This window comes from Enhydra lutris, unplaced genomic scaffold (genome assembly GCF_002288905.1).
Source record: "Enhydra lutris kenyoni isolate GAN:26980312 unplaced genomic scaffold, ASM228890v2 scaffoldscaffold6, whole genome shotgun sequence".
Taxonomy (NCBI): domain Eukaryota; kingdom Metazoa; phylum Chordata; class Mammalia; order Carnivora; family Mustelidae; genus Enhydra; species Enhydra lutris.
Window position 1 is genome coordinate 45,099,843 of NW_019154090.1, and position 16,948 is coordinate 45,116,790.

General features: G+C 42.5%; 1 protein-coding gene across 4 annotated transcripts in view; it reads right to left on the minus strand.

Annotated features, from left to right (window-relative positions):
• The window catches only part of LOC111141378 (Ral GTPase activating protein catalytic alpha subunit 2), a 316,071-nt gene extending 300,749 nt beyond the window's left edge, over positions 1-15,322 (minus strand). For all 4 annotated transcript variants that reach the window (XM_022493879.1, XM_022493878.1, XM_022493876.1 and 1 more), the window contains exon 1: positions 15,178-15,322. In XM_022493879.1, coding sequence (XP_022349587.1) covers positions 15,178-15,283 — 106 coding nt within the window. In that variant the 5' untranslated portion in view covers positions 15,284-15,322. The remainder of the gene's footprint in view (positions 1-15,177) is intronic.
• Positions 15,323-16,948: the final 1,626 nt, after the last annotated feature.

Below are 16,948 nucleotides of genomic sequence, written 5' to 3' on the forward strand. Positions count from 1 at the left end.
GGACAAAGAGAAAGAGAGACAGAGAGAGAAGAGGATGCACGTAAGCAAGAGCAAGCATAGAAAATGTGCTTACCAAAATTGGAACAATGGACATTAGGAGATTGCAGAATTTGAAGAGCTTTCTCATACTTCAATTATTTTTTGCTTACTTGTATCATTCAAATGTTTATAGAGTACATTAAATTTCATAACCCAAAAAACTATGCACAATATGGATGGACCTTGAAGGCTTTTTGCTAAGTGTAGTAAGTCAGACAAAGAAAGATACATATATACTCAATGATCTCACCTGTACATGGAGTAGAAAGAAAGAAAGGCCTCAATGGAAAAGAAATCAGACTTGCTGTTCCCAGAATAGAAAGAAAGAAGAAAGAGAAGAGAAGAGAAGAGAAGAGACGAGACGAGACGAGACAAGACGAGAAGAGATGAGACGAGATGGGATGAGATGAGACAAGACTCATTGGAAAAGAAGTAAGACTTGCTGGTACCAGAGAGGGGAGGTAGGGTGGGAGGGGGAACTAAAGGAAGGAAAAAAAAATTATATATATATTTTTTATTTTGGAAAAAAAAAAGCTGCCAGTGTGTTTTGGAGGATTTTTTCAGATATTTTTCAAAGCCTGAGTATTTACTATAAAAAAGAAAAGAACAACTCAGTAAACATGACACCCGACTATAATGTTCTCCAAACTTGTCTTACTCTCCAACTTTGACGTACATTCAAGACCCATACAATATATTAAATAGTATTTTCACCAAGACCAAAATGCCCCCAAATAGCAAATAACTTAAATTTCTTCCATCCGACACTTTAATTAAAGTTATTCTATAACAATACACATGTTGTAGATAATGCCTTATAATGACCTCGTTTGCTGTCTTTAGGGAAAGCTGTGTTTCTCTAATTGTCATTTATCAGAAAGTGTAGAAAAATAATAGAGTCAGGCAGAAAGAAATTACCTCTGCCCAGACACTCAATAACTTGCACTGACTTAGGGACAAGCACATGTGTGATACCCCTGCATGGAAAAGGTGATGACATTTTCAATCATGGTAAGGTTCATTTACAAGACCTGGTGGCCACAGCACACACTCGGTCACGTTTCTTCATTCTGTGTAAACCTGGCACCAACAAGCAGCTGCCAGAACAGAATCTCCATTGGGGATTCCATCAGCTGGCAACAATGGTTTATAAAAATCAGGTCTTTTCAGGTTACACTGAGCCAGAGATCAAGACTCCTTTCAGGTCTTTCCACTAAGAAACAAAATATAAAGTACAAATCGGGCCCTAATTTAGGGGGCTCCTGAAATGAAGCTAACCACTGGCTTCTCTTTGCAATCATTCATATAGATGAATTAATATTACCCTGACCAATCAACGTTTTCCTGTGCTCATACTTTTTTAGCAGCTGGCAGATGTATCTCCATTTGTAGTCAACATCAGGGGGAACTTTTTTTTTTTTTTTTTTAAGAGGGAGAGAGAGAGAGTGCGTGCCAAGGGGAGGAGGAGAGTGGGAGGAGAGCAGAGGAAGAGGGAGAAAGAGAAACTTATGCAGGTTCCATGCCAGCCAGCACAGAGCCTGACGGGGGGCTCAATCTCACAACCCTGAGATCATGACCTAAGCCAAAATCAAGTCAGATGCTTAACTGACTGAACACACAGGAATGCCAGGGTTACTTTCACTATGGCTGCTTCTTGCCTCTTACTGAAATTTGGGGTAACATACCAAGCCTACCTCCACACTATTATAAGCCTGGGCTGCTGTGTGGGCCATGTTACACAGCCCATGGCAATCTAGCTTTCCTGTCCCATGGGCTGCAGCCAGCCTGTCTTCTCATCACTGCTTGAAGCCACAATAAGGACAGACACAGGCCATGTGTGCCCACCTTCTGCAAAACCTGCTCTTGCCATGGCTTCCACAGCTACTCACTTCTCTTCTCCAGCATGACCTCTTTCTCTGACCTCTTTGCTTTTCTGTCTCCAGTCACTGCTCAGTACTGGGGCCAAGGATCGGACTTTTTATAAAGCAAGCCAAAAGAAAAGAAAGTCTTTCTTTACAAAGAAAGATCCTGAAGGTCAGCTCTGGTCACTCCCCAACTCGTCCTTCCCCTGGGGCTTCTCATCTCACCTTAGGAAAAAAATCCCAAGTCCTCAGCGAGACCTATAAGCCCCACCTGGTCCTACCCTTTCCTCCCCCACCCCCAACTCCTCCAACTCCTCCAAACTCCATCGACTTCCATTAGATTCTCAAGCCTATTGATGACTCAGAGTCTTTGCACTTACTGTTCCGTCTGTTTGGAACACTACTCCCATAAATAATTGCCAAGCTGTTCCCTGTTTAACCCAGATCTTGACTCTAAATACCTTTTCAGAGAGGCCTTCCCTGACGCTGCCGTCTAGACTAGCATATACACCTCCTGATCAAGCTTCATTTTTCTATAATCATTATGTGAAATTATACATTTACTTGCTCTTTGTTTATTGTCCATTTGCCCTAATGGAATGAAAACCTTGTGAAACTGGAGCTTCATTTGGCCTACAGCAAGCCCTCAGTATCTACTTGTGGAATGACTTTAAAAAGAATGTACACTGGGGGCACCTGGCTGGCTCAGTGGGTTAAGCCTCTGCCTTTGGCTCAGGTCATGATCTCAGGGTCCTGGGATCGAGCCCCGCATCGGGCTCTCTGCTCAGCGGGGAGCCTGCTTCCCCCCTCTCTCCGCCTGCCTCTCTGCCTACTTGTGATCTCTGTCTGTCAAATAAATAAATAAATAAATCTTTAGGAAAAAAAAAAAAAAAGAATGTACACTGTCTAACATAAAACTCAAAGGGTGGCAAATCCATTTATTTAAAGGGAAACCCTTACTTCCCTCAAATTAGATGAATCCTTCAATATAACTCTCACAGTCTTATGTAGAACTTAGAAAATGTCATGTAAGGGTTTTCAATGACCTAGGATTATCAACACAAAAGTCAATGCTCTCGTGATACGAGCAGAGATACGAGTAGTACTATTTTGTGTGAGAATGTATCAGAATACCTTTCCAGAACTACTTTCTCAGAAATATATGAGTCGGAATGAGATTCAGTCTCTAGGAACAGGGTAGATAATAACCAGGCCAGCCAATCAGAGTACCCCATCTCCTACAGGAACAGGTCCATGACCCATGGAAAGCCAATCAGCATGGTCTCAAGACCTGGGGCCCTAGACAGGCCACACTCTTCTCAAGGGTCACTAGCTTTCAGGGACCATCTCTCCTGCACCTGGCAGACTCAGCCTGACAATGAAGAAGCACAGAAAAGAAACACACATGGAACCAAAGTGGAAAGGAGTATTTTTCACCAAGAGGGAGGTCAAAAAAGAGAGTGGACATGAAATTGGGTGAGTGTCCTGGACTCCAGTTATATCCCTGCCAACAGTCATACATACTTAAAGCCAAAGGTTCTCCTACACTAGTCATGTGTATAATTAAACACCCCCCCGCCGCCGCTTTTTAAATTAGGCTTTCTGCTGCTTGCAACCAAGAGTCCTGACTCTTACAAATACGTTCAACATATACAGCTGACCCTTGAACAATGCAGGGATTAGGGGTGTCTTCTCCCTGCATGTAACTTTTGACTCCCCCAAAACTTAACTCATAACAGCCTGTACACCAGAAGCCTCACCAATAACATAAATAATTAACACATATTTTGTATACATGTAATATGCACATGGTATGCTGTATTGTTACAATAAAGTAAGCTAGAGAAAAGAACATGTTATTAAGAAAATCATAAGAAAGATAAAATACATTTATAGTCCTGTATTGTTACTATTAAAAAAAAAAATCCACATATAAGTGGACCCATGCAGTTCAAACCCATTGCTGAACGGTCAACTATACGATCACTCTGGTGGAGCAGAATGATTTTAAAAAGAAAAAAAAAAAAAAAAAAAAAATCCCCCAGCTGGTTAAACACACACACAGATGGTTGCCAGGGGCTGGAGGGAGGAGGGAACAAGAGACCGCTTCACGGGTACAGGGTTTTCTGTTGGAGTGATGAAAATGTTCTGGAACTAGATACAGGTATGATGACTGCACAGCACTGTAAATGTTCTAAATGCCACTGAATTGTTCACTTTAAAATGGATAATTTTGGGGACCTGGGTGGCTCAGTGGGTTAAAGCCTCTGCCTTCAGCTCAGGTCATGATCCCAGGGTCCTGGGATCGAGCCCCGCATCGGGCTCTCTGCTCAGCGCAGAGCCTGTTTCCCTTCTCTGCCTGCCTCTCTGTCTACTTGTGATCTCCGTCTGTCAAAAAAATAAATAAAATCTTAAATAAATAAATAAATAAATAAATAAATAAAATGGATAATTTTACATTATGTGAAATTTACCTCAATAAACAAAATTTTAAATGTGAAAACAATTCTGCAATGCATTTTTAAATCACCTTTAAGTATACCTATCATCATTTCCAAGAAAAGGAAATTAAGTCAAATGATATGTACATTTTTAAGACCATTAGCACATACCAAAAATTACTTTCCGGGGAGATCATACCAAATTAGAATCCTATCAAAGGCGTATTGGAAAGCAAACACAGATAACCAGGAGGAATCAATAAGGGCAAAAAAACCAAACACAACAGCAACTTTACTAAAATAATAGGTAAATACATTTTTATATATAACTATAAATCGTAGAGAACTGAAGTGACATTTAAAACACTGGTTCTTGGGGCACCTGGGTGGCTCAGTTGGTTAAGCCTCTGCCTTCAGCTCAGGTCATGATCTCAGGGTCCTGGGATCTAGCCCTGCATCAGGCTCTCTGCTCAGCAGGGAGCCTGTTTCCCCCTCTCTCTGCCTGCCTCTCTGCCTACTTCTGATCTCTCTGTCAAATAAATAAATAAAGTCTTAAAAAAAATAAAACACCGGTTCCTGTCATTTCTTCATTTGTGACATGTGTATGTATATTTTAAACATATGTTCTAATTTTTCCTGTTAATACATAGGGGCCCTCTATGTACTGAGAATATAACTATATCCTGTCCTATAAATTTCAAATATTTTTCCATTTGATTATTTACTTTTTTACTTCAGTTAAAATGATGTGTCTGCTTGTGTACATATTTATTTTAGGCACAGAATGAGAGGATTGGAACCATTCTCTCCAAAATAAACAGCTGCAATATGACACACACACACGCGCACACACACACACACTCAAGACGATATTTTACTTCTACCTCAAAGTTCAGCATAAGCTCTACCACATCAAGCCTAATTAACCCAAACACATCCTTCTCTTATCAGACATAAAATCCATGGAAAAGAAGTCTACACTGTTTGTCCCAGAAATATGACCATACAGAAATAAAACATGTTAATCCCTTTCAAAAGTTGTAAAGAAAGAACATATATCATCTATTCCCCTCTCTTCCATGCTGTCTTAAAAATACTATCAAAGACCTTATTGAAAGAATTTTTACTAGTTAGCACCAATCCTTTTGGGGATATACTGACTCAGTTTTGGTTTCTATATATTTAAAATTTACAATAGTGTCTCTGCAATTCTGTTTCCATGAAAGAAGCCTCACCCAAGGCTATCCCTCCCAAAGCCCTCTGGTCCAGCTGCCCCTCTCCCCCAACCTCCTTGCCCAACCTCTTCTCCCTTTTGTCCACACAAGTAGTCCTTTCTTACAGCTCTTCTCCTTGGGATCAGAGGGGTGGGTGTGATAATGAGTGCATGTACACAAGGGAGAAGGTCAGGGGACTCTTTCAGGAGACCTTAATTCTCAGTCTCAAATCATTACCATAATGATGGGAACATCTGGCTAGTGAGAATCATCTTTGGGGCAGAAAGGCTTTTAGAAATTTTTCAAAACATAAGGGCTGTTACTCCCCCAGGGACTTACATCCGTCTATTTGGAAATCACATTTTGGGGTTTGCTTTTTAAACAGTTGTTAATTCTAATTGGATTACAAGCTCTGGCAACCCCAACACTGTGTATAGTGCCTGGTACGTATTCTATCTGAATAAAAATAACCGCTAAATAAACAACAGGACTCTCCAGCCAGCTGCCTGGGTTCAAATCCTCCCTCTGTCACTTACCAGCTGTGTAACCTTAAACCAGATTCTTAACCTCTCTGTGCCTCATCTGTAAAATGAGGAGAATAATATTATCTATTCCATTTGGGAGGATTACATGAGTTAATTCACAGAAGAGTATTTCTGGCAATGAGTGGCACATGGAAAGTGTGATTAAATGCTAATTATTATGAGTACAAATAAGGAAGAATGTTTCCAGAAGGAATCAAGATGAACAAGAAGTTCTTCATGTTCTCAATGCATTTATCATGTAGGACAGAAGATGCAGCAGATATAAGGCCAAGCCATAAATGCCAAATGTAAAGTTCAAAAGGCTACGGGAATTCTGAGGAAATATCATCTCAGGGCAGACAGATAGAGAAAGTTTTTGTGGAAGATGTGGCATGCTCATGCTGTCTCCTGGAAGGGTTTTAGACGGTAGGATGGGCAACACTTCTGGGGAAAAGGGACGATGTGTCAGTTTGGGCTATCTGAGAAGTAGACACTAAGATAGGATTACAGGTGTAGGAGATTTATTGGGGAAACTGGCTGTGAAGGGGAAAAGGGAGAGACCTGAGAAGACAGGGAGAGGCTTAACCACAGTGCAGGTCTGACCCCTGTGAAGGAGACAGGGAAGGAAGGAGGGCTGGAAGGAAGGGTCTCAGACTCCAACTCACTCCTAAGAAGGTCTTGACCAACCCCTGGGGAGTCCTCAAGCCAGACTTACCCTTCAGAGCCATCTGGATCTTGCACGAGTGGACCACGGTAGTATTCCCACTTGCTCAGTAACTGCAAGTAGCCCAAGAGAAGCTCAGCATTGGCTAAGAGGTGGTGGTGAATCCCGAGGGCAGCAGCCGGAGCCATCAGTCAGTCATGACCCTCAAAGCAGAGGCCTGAGTGGCACCTTCTCATGGCTCCCAAAGTGGGGCACAGGCAGTGTCACTAGTACCTGTGTGTCCTTGAAACCATGGTTGACGTTCAGTGAATTTGTGCTATCACTTAAAATCAAACACAAGACAATATCAAAGGGCTCCTTATCTTTTTAAGCTAAACCACAGTTGCAACAGCAAAATGACGTATTTATTGTTGAAAATTACAACTACTTTGAAAATATCTTTCAGATGTGGTTTCAGTTTGTAAAACAATATAAAAGACATAAAAATGGTTGTGAAATATCTCTTTTGTAAGAATCACAGTTAAAAACTTGAAGTGGGCATTCAGAACTAAGTCAGAAACAAAGCTTGACTAAAAATCTAAAAGGTTAAGTCCTTTCTGAACTGGTAGGTTAAGGCAGCATATTGATCCAATGAGAATATGAGAAAACATATTGCAAAAGGGCAAGGTGCCACACAAATACGTATAATCACGTTACATCTTATGTGAGGTGAAGTGGCATTCAAGGCAAAAATGGAGATCAAAATTACCCCTAACCACTGGAGCCACACCCAGTAGAACAACAGATGGTCCCACAGAGGAGAGGCATGAAGGAAAGATGACCACTGAGAACACAGCACTTTCCTGGGCCCACCTGCTGCCACTCTGGGACACATGGTCACCAAGTGGAAGGCCAGACAATATGTGCACTCCCTAACTGTCCTCGTTTTATACCTATACATTTCCTGGCTTCTCTCCAAGTACTGAATGCATAAGTTAAATGCATTTTGAGGACGCTCCCAAAAGAACCATAATAACAAGTCATACAGATTACAGTATTTCCTTTAAGGGGATTCATGGCACAGAAGAGGGAACAAGACTTCCTCAGTTCCTATCACTACACCAGTAAAAAAATTGACTCAGCAGTTGAGTCTACTTCTTACCTTCACAGAGAAAACATAAACCATGGCATGAGAGCTCCCTCCACATCTAGGACCCCATTCTTAGTTCCTCCAAGTGGCCTTAGAGGAAGCAGTCCCTCTTGTCAAGCCTGATCTCCTGCTCGACGGCCTTGATCCCACTGAATACCCCACCTTTCTCCACTTGTATTCCCTTTCTCTGCACTGCTTCTTCAATTTTGCACATTTATTAGTTCCTTCTTCTACGTATATATAAACTCAAATTTGCTCAGCTCTTAAAAAATAGAAAAAGCATATCCACACATAAACACCTACCCACCCATCCTTGACCTGGGATTTCCTCTCTCTCTTTCTGATATATTAATGTGTATTCTTTCCATTTCAAGACCCAGAACTATGACTCAAGATGGCTAGCAAAAACAGGGTGTTACTGGAACCTGGAACCAAGAAACTCAGGGGTAGAGATGTCACAGACACGGCCGAACCTCTTGGCTCACACAAGGTCTGGTGTGCTCGTCTCACCCTCCATCTCTCTGCCCCGCTTCTCTCTCATTATGAATTCCATTTGAGGCTGGTTCCCTCCACACTGGGGAAAGAGGAATGCTGGCAGGCCATGCTACACTCTTAGGGTCTGCAATCCAAAAGTTTGGGAGCTCTCATTCTCCTGGCACTCATGTTTCAAATCTCAGCGAGTCTGAGACTCTTGGGCCATTCACCAAGGGGACACATTGGATTTGGCCCCTAGTCTCCACTTAGGTCTTCCTGGTTCCCAACAAATACCCCCACCACAGGATGAAAGCCACTGGACACTTAACTCCATGGTGGCCACACAATTACCTTCACATAAGTTCCTCTCTCTGCAGTTCCCTCATCCCCAACTTGTCCCCCAGGGAAAAACCCCACATTTGTCTTTCCAAACCCACTTCAGACTGCATCTCACTTAGGAAGCACTGGCAACCTCTCCAAAAAGCATAGATCCTGGGCTTCTGCCTTATTAATATCTGAATAAACAGCCCTCCTCAGCAAGCAGACAGACAGACACACACACACACACACACTCACTCATACACTCTGGAAAAAATGTCTATGGAACTAAATTTTTTTTAAATCTGAATACAGCATAGTTGTCTACCACATTTATATATTATTAATTTTACAGTACAATACCACAGTCTTCCTTTAAAATATAATTTTAAAATTTAAATGGAATCAATTTGCTATTTTGAAGATTTTTTATTTATTCATTTGACAGATAGAGATCACAAGTAGGTAGAGAGCCAGGCAGAGAGAGAGGAGGAAGCAGGCTCCCCGCTGAGCAGAGAGCCCGATGCGGGGCTCGATCCCAGGACCCTGGGATCATGACCTGAGCCGAAGGCAGAGGCTTTAACCCACTGAGCCACCCAGGCGCCCCCAATTTGCTATTTTGAAACTCAATTTTTTAAAATAAACAATTCACTACAGTTTTATCTATGGCAAGATCAGTACTCTAAACAGCTAGTAAAAGTATTCATGCCCAACTGCAAATAAAAGTTTGTGTCCAAGTATTCTGGACCTATCAATTAGCTCTCTTCCCAGAATAAAAGGAGGAAGTCAGCCTTTTTCAGTTGTCCCAAACAAAACATCTGAGCTCCATCGGACTTTTATCCTTGGTCTGTACTTCTCTCATCAGAAGTCTAGACATCCCCGAGCCCTAGAGGCAGGGATTGGTATATCTGAGATACACGTATCTGTGTCCAAAGCTCATCTCATGTTCCAGAGATATATTTATATCCTTCCACATATATAAAACGTTAGTAATTGATGAGAAATTAGCAAAGGGAGCATTATGGCAAGACGACTTCGCTTCAAACAAGATTTGAAGGTTTGAAACAAGAGACAAAACAAAGACTGCCTGAAGAGCCTGAAATTACACCTCAGGCTTTGCTCAGGTTGTAGAATGTCCTTTGGCACTAACATCCATGCAAATATTTTACCACCTGCTAGGCCTGCCAAGGGCACAGAGAGGCCAATGAACAGGAAAACACAAAAGGAGTCTTTTTATCTTCTGCCATGCTGAAATCAAATATAGCCTCAAGTCTCCCTAGAAGAATCTAGTAAAACAGACCAGGAAAAGAGCAGCAAAGTCAAAGCAACATTTTTGGGACAAGTGCAAAAACCCTAGGGCTTTTGTTTATATATCAACATTCACTGTGGTGGGTAAATATATTTTCTGATACATAAATATGCTTTTGAGTCAGATAACTAGCAGAAACATAACATGGCCTTTAGAATCAGGAATCCCAGCTCTGCCACATATCGACTAGGTGCTGACAAACAAGTAGTTAACCTAGCTGAGCCTCAGTTTCTGCTTCTACAGGTTGAGGGTAGGAAGAACCCTCTCTGCATCAGAGGTTGTGGTTAAGATATGATGGAACCATGATGAAAGTAAACCACCTTATCATAGCTTTCTATCCTACTATTAAGTTCCAGACCCCTTGTCCAACAACCTCCTAGACATTTCCACTTGGATCTTGCCCTTTTCTCAAACTCAACACCTCTAACATCTAATTCATCTTCCCCTATCATTAGCCAGGTTCTCCTCCAACACCTCTGGCTCTCCTACCTGACACTCCCATTCTCCAAAGTGCCTACCGCCAATTATCAAATTACACAAATGAGTTTATTGCTAGTCGGACTACAGTGCACATGGTAGTTTCAATCCTTGCTGCTAGCAGGCTCACTGGGAACAACACTTAGGAAAGAGCACAGTAAATTGAGTCATAAACATGTTCAAACCAAGAAATTTGAATTCAATGGAATCTGTCCTAAGAAGATAACGTAAAATAGAGAAAAAGCTGCTTCCCAACATGTTTAGAGCAGTATTATTTAGATCAGAGAAAAAAACAAAGAAAAAGAGAAAGGAAGGAAACAATTTAACCATCCAGGAAATGTAAGCTAACTTACAATACACAGTTTCAACAAATGTTTGTAATTAATAAAAATGAGAGGAAAATGCTAATAATAAAATAAGTTTAAATGGCAACATTTAAAATTTAAGTGAACTTGCCCCTACCTAAAGGAACAGATGCTTGGGATATTTGGGAACTATCCCAAAATGTTCCATTTTACTCCATCAATATATCGAGAGCATTTGTGAGAGACTGTTCTCTCCTCACTGGTTCCAAATATTTGCCCCAAGCCCTGATGTCACTTGATTTGCCTTGACTATGGCCTCTTCTCCCAGATCTCTTCTGCTTCAAACTGATTACTCCTCGCCTGGCTTCTACAAACCTGTTTCATTACTTCAGAGACAATTACTAGTTCCCCCTGCCTTGGCCCTTTGAAATCCCACTCTCCTCTCCATTCATGGAGCATCTTATTTCAGACCCTTGTCATTCGTCTCTTCCTTTCCTGCCAGCAGCGTCACCCCTCCCATCACCTTCCAATCCATTTTCCTGGCCCTGCTGACAGCCAGGCAGCTCTCAAATCTTACCATGTGACATACTAAGAGTTCTTCAAGAGGGCTCTCTCACCTGCAAGGTAAGGTAGGAGCTTCCAACTCAGACAAACAAGACCTTTTCTGATCTGCCCCCAAACTGCCTCAGCTTCTGCCAGTCAGGCCACCACTCCTCTCCTCCAACAAGATCCCCCAGTCCAATTTACTGTACTGTCTCTACCCCTGGCCTACATAGCACTCCAGTCATGCCTCTGACACTGTGAACACCCTCAGGGCAAGAATTCTAGCACTCTGTCTCATGACCAACATCACCTTGCGACTCCCTCACTGGACAGAAGGAAGGAGCAGGCTGGTGTTCCTCACCTTTCTACATCATTGCCATTTGTATTTCCACTACCAGCATCCATCTCCCCTTGCTTGGAACTGCCTTCCCACTGCATTTCCCAAAGGCTAACCTTGCTCTGTCTAGTATAACACCACTAGCCACACAGAGCTACTGAGTTCTTAAAATGTAGCAAAATCATTTCAAAATGAGACATGCTAGAAGTGTACAATACACACTGGATTTGAAAGACGGTATGAAAAACAGAACGTAAAAAATGGTAATATTTTATATTGGTTACCTATTGATATAATACAGAGTAGATCTGTGGGATAAATAAAACGTATAATTAAAATTAATTTCACCTCTTCCTTTTTACTTTTTTAAATATGGCTACTAACAAATTTTAAGTTACACATATGGTTCAGTAGTCTAGCTATCCTTCAGGGACCAGCATGAGAAAACACTTCTTCAAAATGCCCTTATGTTTGTGCCACTCTTAATGATATTATTTGACCTCTTGAAATCCTATAACAGAGTGCAACATTTAAGCCATTATCTAATTACATACCACATTATATGCTATTATATCAATTCTTCTTGCTTTATTAATACCATTCCTAAATGTGGATTTGTAGTAGGTACTCAATGTTTAATTAAACATGGGATCTTTGCTGGAGCAACAGAGCAATACACAGAATTTTTTTGGTTTCTGTTTTGTTTTGTTGACTCACTTACTCTCCCATTGATGATTTCAACAATACAGGCAGAACTGGAAGTCAGGGGACCAACTAGCTCTTTGTTCTACCTGTAATTAACACAATGCATACAGGCCATATAGTCCATTGCTTGGCCTCTTGTAAGGTCTGTCTGGGCCTCAGAATCCCACCTTGTAAAGTAAGGTTAATAATATCAGGGCAATCTATAATACAGAGCCAGATAAAAGGAACTAAGCAAATTCTAACCGGAGCCATTACCATGAATGAGAAATACTGTACTTTCCAGAGTTTGTCGTGTGTATCTCAGCCAGTTGTCTTTAACACAGACTAAGTTTTAGAAAGAGAGAACTTACAGCAATTATCAAAATATAAGGAGTGGTATGGGAAAGTACCTATCAAAATACTTGTCTTAGCCTATTCATGATGGGAGGCAAGTAACAGGAGAGGAACCTGTAACATGCCTGTTACAGGCTGAAGTACTTTATACAGTAGACTCGCAATAACCTTTACAAGGCAGACATGACCATACCCATCTGACAGAGTAAAGAAACTGAGGTTCAAAGACAGGCTAAGTAACCAGCCAAAGTGATGCCGCCACGGGCTGGAAATCCAGATCAGTGGTATCACCTTTATATGTAAAAAAGAACATCTTTATTATCGCTTGAAGACAAAATATGTGAAAAGCAAGACTATTACAGAAATATGCAAATAAAAATACAACAATAATGTCCATTCATTTCCTTCGAATGGTTTTCTTGATCTTGGCTAATTCCTGTCTTTCAGATCAAGAGGCCATTTTTTTCTAAGTAGATTTTTTTCTTTAAGTAGCAAACAAATAGGGTATATGATGTACTAGGAACTAGTATATTAATGTACTATATTTCTTTAAAGTCTTTCCCAACCACAGTTGTCAGCCAAACTCTACATTAGACATTTTAACTAGAAGTCTTCAGACATATTTATAAAAGTGTAGTCCCTATGGATAAAGTTGCAGCAAGAAAGGACACTGAGTCATTCCACAAACAAATGAATCCACAAAAAACAACCGAATATTAAAGAACCTCTCTCTATTTTACAAAACTGAGATCATAATGAGCTCAATGAAATGAAAAAAGAAAGTTCCTCAAAATAAGATACTGCACCTTAAAATGAAACCACAATTCCACAGCCTTGAAAACAAACTACTTTCTCAGAATGGTAACAATGTACTGTGCATCTCTAAGAAGTCAAACTCATCTAGGTTTAATTGATTCTGCCTTTACAAAATGGAGCCAACATAATCCTGCAGACTTGGACAGAACAAAAGTTCAAATTCTCTACCACAGAAAAAGTCCCAGAATATCAAATCCTTTAAAAGACTGTTTCTTTATCAAAAATGTCCCTGCAGTAGGTGTTTATCACTCACTAGAACTCTGCACAATGCAACCTGTGTGAGCATGAGACTCTACTACAGGGAGGAGACAGTTCAGTTTACCAAGGACATTTGACTTCACTTTCATAACTCTAGAAAACTAATCTCTCTTAACAGTAAGTAATTAATTTACATTCATTCCAAACTGAATGGGATAGTGTAAATCTCAAGGAATCTGAGATTGTGAAGAGCTGCACTTGGAAAAACCAGGTGTGTGTGTGTGTGTGTGTGTGTGTGTGTGTCTGTCTGTCTGTCTGTCTGTCTTTCCTCAGAGCTACTTCACAGGGTATAAATAGAAATAATTAGCAACTTTTAATCTCATGAACAAGATCTTTACTTAAAATTCTCACATATAAAACGAACTCTTTTATGTCATATTTCCTCAAGTGACAGACACATTAAGACTGCGTGTCCTAAATCAGGTGTTTTTTTTTTTTTCCCCTCATTTTACAAATAAAAAAGACATCCAGAGGAAACAAGGTGTCCTTTTCTCAGCCTCCAAAAACACTAGGGACAACACAGGTGTTTGGTCTTAAACAAAAGTTAAGACTAAGTAGGGAAGAAAATGGAAAACAAAACATAGCCTAGCAAAGCAGCTAGAGATCACATGCAGCAGGTTACAGGAAGCCTTGGGGACACTTCACAGCCACAAGGATGAGCTTCATGGCAGGTCAACTGCAGGCCCTCTGGGCTCCACAGAACCTCCACCCAGCAGTCCATAAAAACGAAAGAAGGAAATAACTCTCACTGTCATCCTGGCAAGAAAGCAGCAGCAGCCTCCTTGAACCCAGGAAAGCCACCCCTCCCTCCACAAACAGGAGGAGCCCCCTTCACACCAACCACACAAGGAAGCCCAAGCGGCCAGACCCAAAATAAAAATAAAAATAAGAGGAGCGCAGGAAGATAGATGACAGCTCAATTAAATTTATCCTAGGAGCGCTGGGAGGCTCAGTCTATCTGAAGACTCCGACTCAAAAGTAAAAATAAAATTTAAGGGGAGGGAGCCCACAGAAGAGAGGACAGTTCAGTTAAGTCTGGGCTGGGAACACTTGGAGACTCAGTCTACTTCGGGTGTCAGGGTCCAAAATTAAAATTTAAAAAACGAGAGGGGGAGGTGTCAGTTTATTTTATGCGTGTGTGTCTGTGTAGCACCTGGAGTGCAGGATTTGCCAAGGAGGGGAAAGTCGCGGGTCCGCCGGCCTTGAGGTGACCGGGAGCAAATCCGGGGTAAGTTTACACTCCAGGCGACAGGCAGACCCGAGGGCCAGAGTGCCCGCTGTCCGGGAACAATGCTGGGCCCCGGAAGGGAAGGTCTCTCACACCACCCCCTCACGTCCCCCGCATGCCTTCTGCATCCCAGCCCCGACCCTCCCCCGGCCCACGTCAGGTCAGGTACTCCCGAACCCGGGGACCCACAGCGGGCCTCACCCAGCAGCGCCCGCAGGTGCTTCAGGCGCGTCAGCACGTCCTTCTTGGGGTCCAGCACCTTCTGGGTGGACTTCTTCACGTCTCCGTGGCTCCTTCGGGAGAACATCCCGCCGCGGGAAACCCGGGCCCCGCCGGCGGGGCAGGAGGGGCCTGCGCCGCACTAATCACCTCATAGGGTCCGAGTCCGCGCGTGTCGCGCCGGCCACTCGGCGCCCCCCCGCCGGGCCGCCACCGCTGCCTCTGCTTCTGTCCCTGCCGCCACCGCTTCGGCTGTGCCTCCAGGAAGGAGGGGCGGGCCGGTACGGCGAAAGGCGGGGCAGGAAGGCGGTGTTCCACGCGAAATCCACAGCCCCGCCCCGCGGGAGGAGCGGGCCGGGCCTTCGGGAACGGCGCAGGCGCACGCGATTTGGACTCGCCTCGCGGGACCGCGCGGGTAGCGACTAGTGGGCACCGCGAATCACAAAGAAGCTTGGATCATGAACACGCTGTACTACAAGTCCCGGAACGCACAGCGACAGAGCCCTCCAATCATGTTAAGGGTGTCTTGGGCACGATGGGAGTTCATGGGTGGGGTCTGTTACGTTTTTCCTCCTCACCCTACCGTACGCTGCAAGACCTCTAGGGAAATGTAGTTCTTCAGCGGGCGGGGCGCGGTGACTTACCTTTCCAGAGTCCCCATGCCTCTGGACAGCATCCGCCTGCTCCCTTCCTGGAGAGGCCCAGAGCTCTCAAAGCCTCACTCCTTGCCCTATACCACCAAGCCATTTTCTTCTAGTGCAACGTGAACCGCAGTAACATCTCGGTAAGAAAAGCTTTGAAGGCTTTTATTTTATTTTTTAAGATCTGTGTCTTTTGGGGTTTTTTTTTGTTTTGTTTTTTGGTTTGGCTTCTGTTTTGTTTTTTGTCTTTTTAGTTTCAAGGCTTTTAAAATACAAACTATTTTTCGTTTTGACTTCTAGATGCACACTAAGGAGGGAGTCGAAGTCCCTTTGGCCAAACTAAAATCTGAGCTCCAATTTCACACGAAAATCAATGGCTTTGGCAGCAGAGAGAGCATCCCTACCCTCTGGTTCAGGAGTCCAGCCAGTCCGCTTCGTTCCTGGGATCCAACTTTACTGGGGTATGAGGTGCCCTTGCTCAGACGGGTCCTCAGAATCTTGTGTCTTCCTTTGTGGGAAGTGCACGTTCTTTGTGTTGTGCAAGGCTGCATAGCAATCCAGTAGCAGAACCAGAAATAGAACCTGAGGGACCTGACTCTCAGGCTGGTATGCTTTTGCAGGTTAGGTGCCTGTAACCTGGAGCAAAACTTTGAAATGGAAAATGGCCTGGAGAGTTCTTACTAGAGATCCGTAGGATTATTTACAGGTATCTGGATCCTCTGACACTCCAAATTTTGACATTTGAGCAAGCACTTAATGCTGGGTGTTTAAAATCATAGGCTTTCCATCCAATTGGGACAAGACAAGTTTTCTCATTTAAGGGAACCTGTAACTTGGGGGAAGAGCCAAGAGATTTACATAGCTTTGTAGTCTCACAACTAGTATAATATTTGTCCTCTCGAAGCACTCACTAGAAGTTTATTAAATAAAATGGAATAAGAGCTAGTTCTATCTATGCTATTTTGACAACTCTAAAAATAGGCTCTAACAACTAAAAGAAATGTTTTCACATGCCCTGATGAGATAAATATCCATGTCCTAATCCAAAGAACATGTGATTGTGACTGTTTTTTTAGAAAAAGGATCTTTACAGATGTTATTAAGGATCTCAA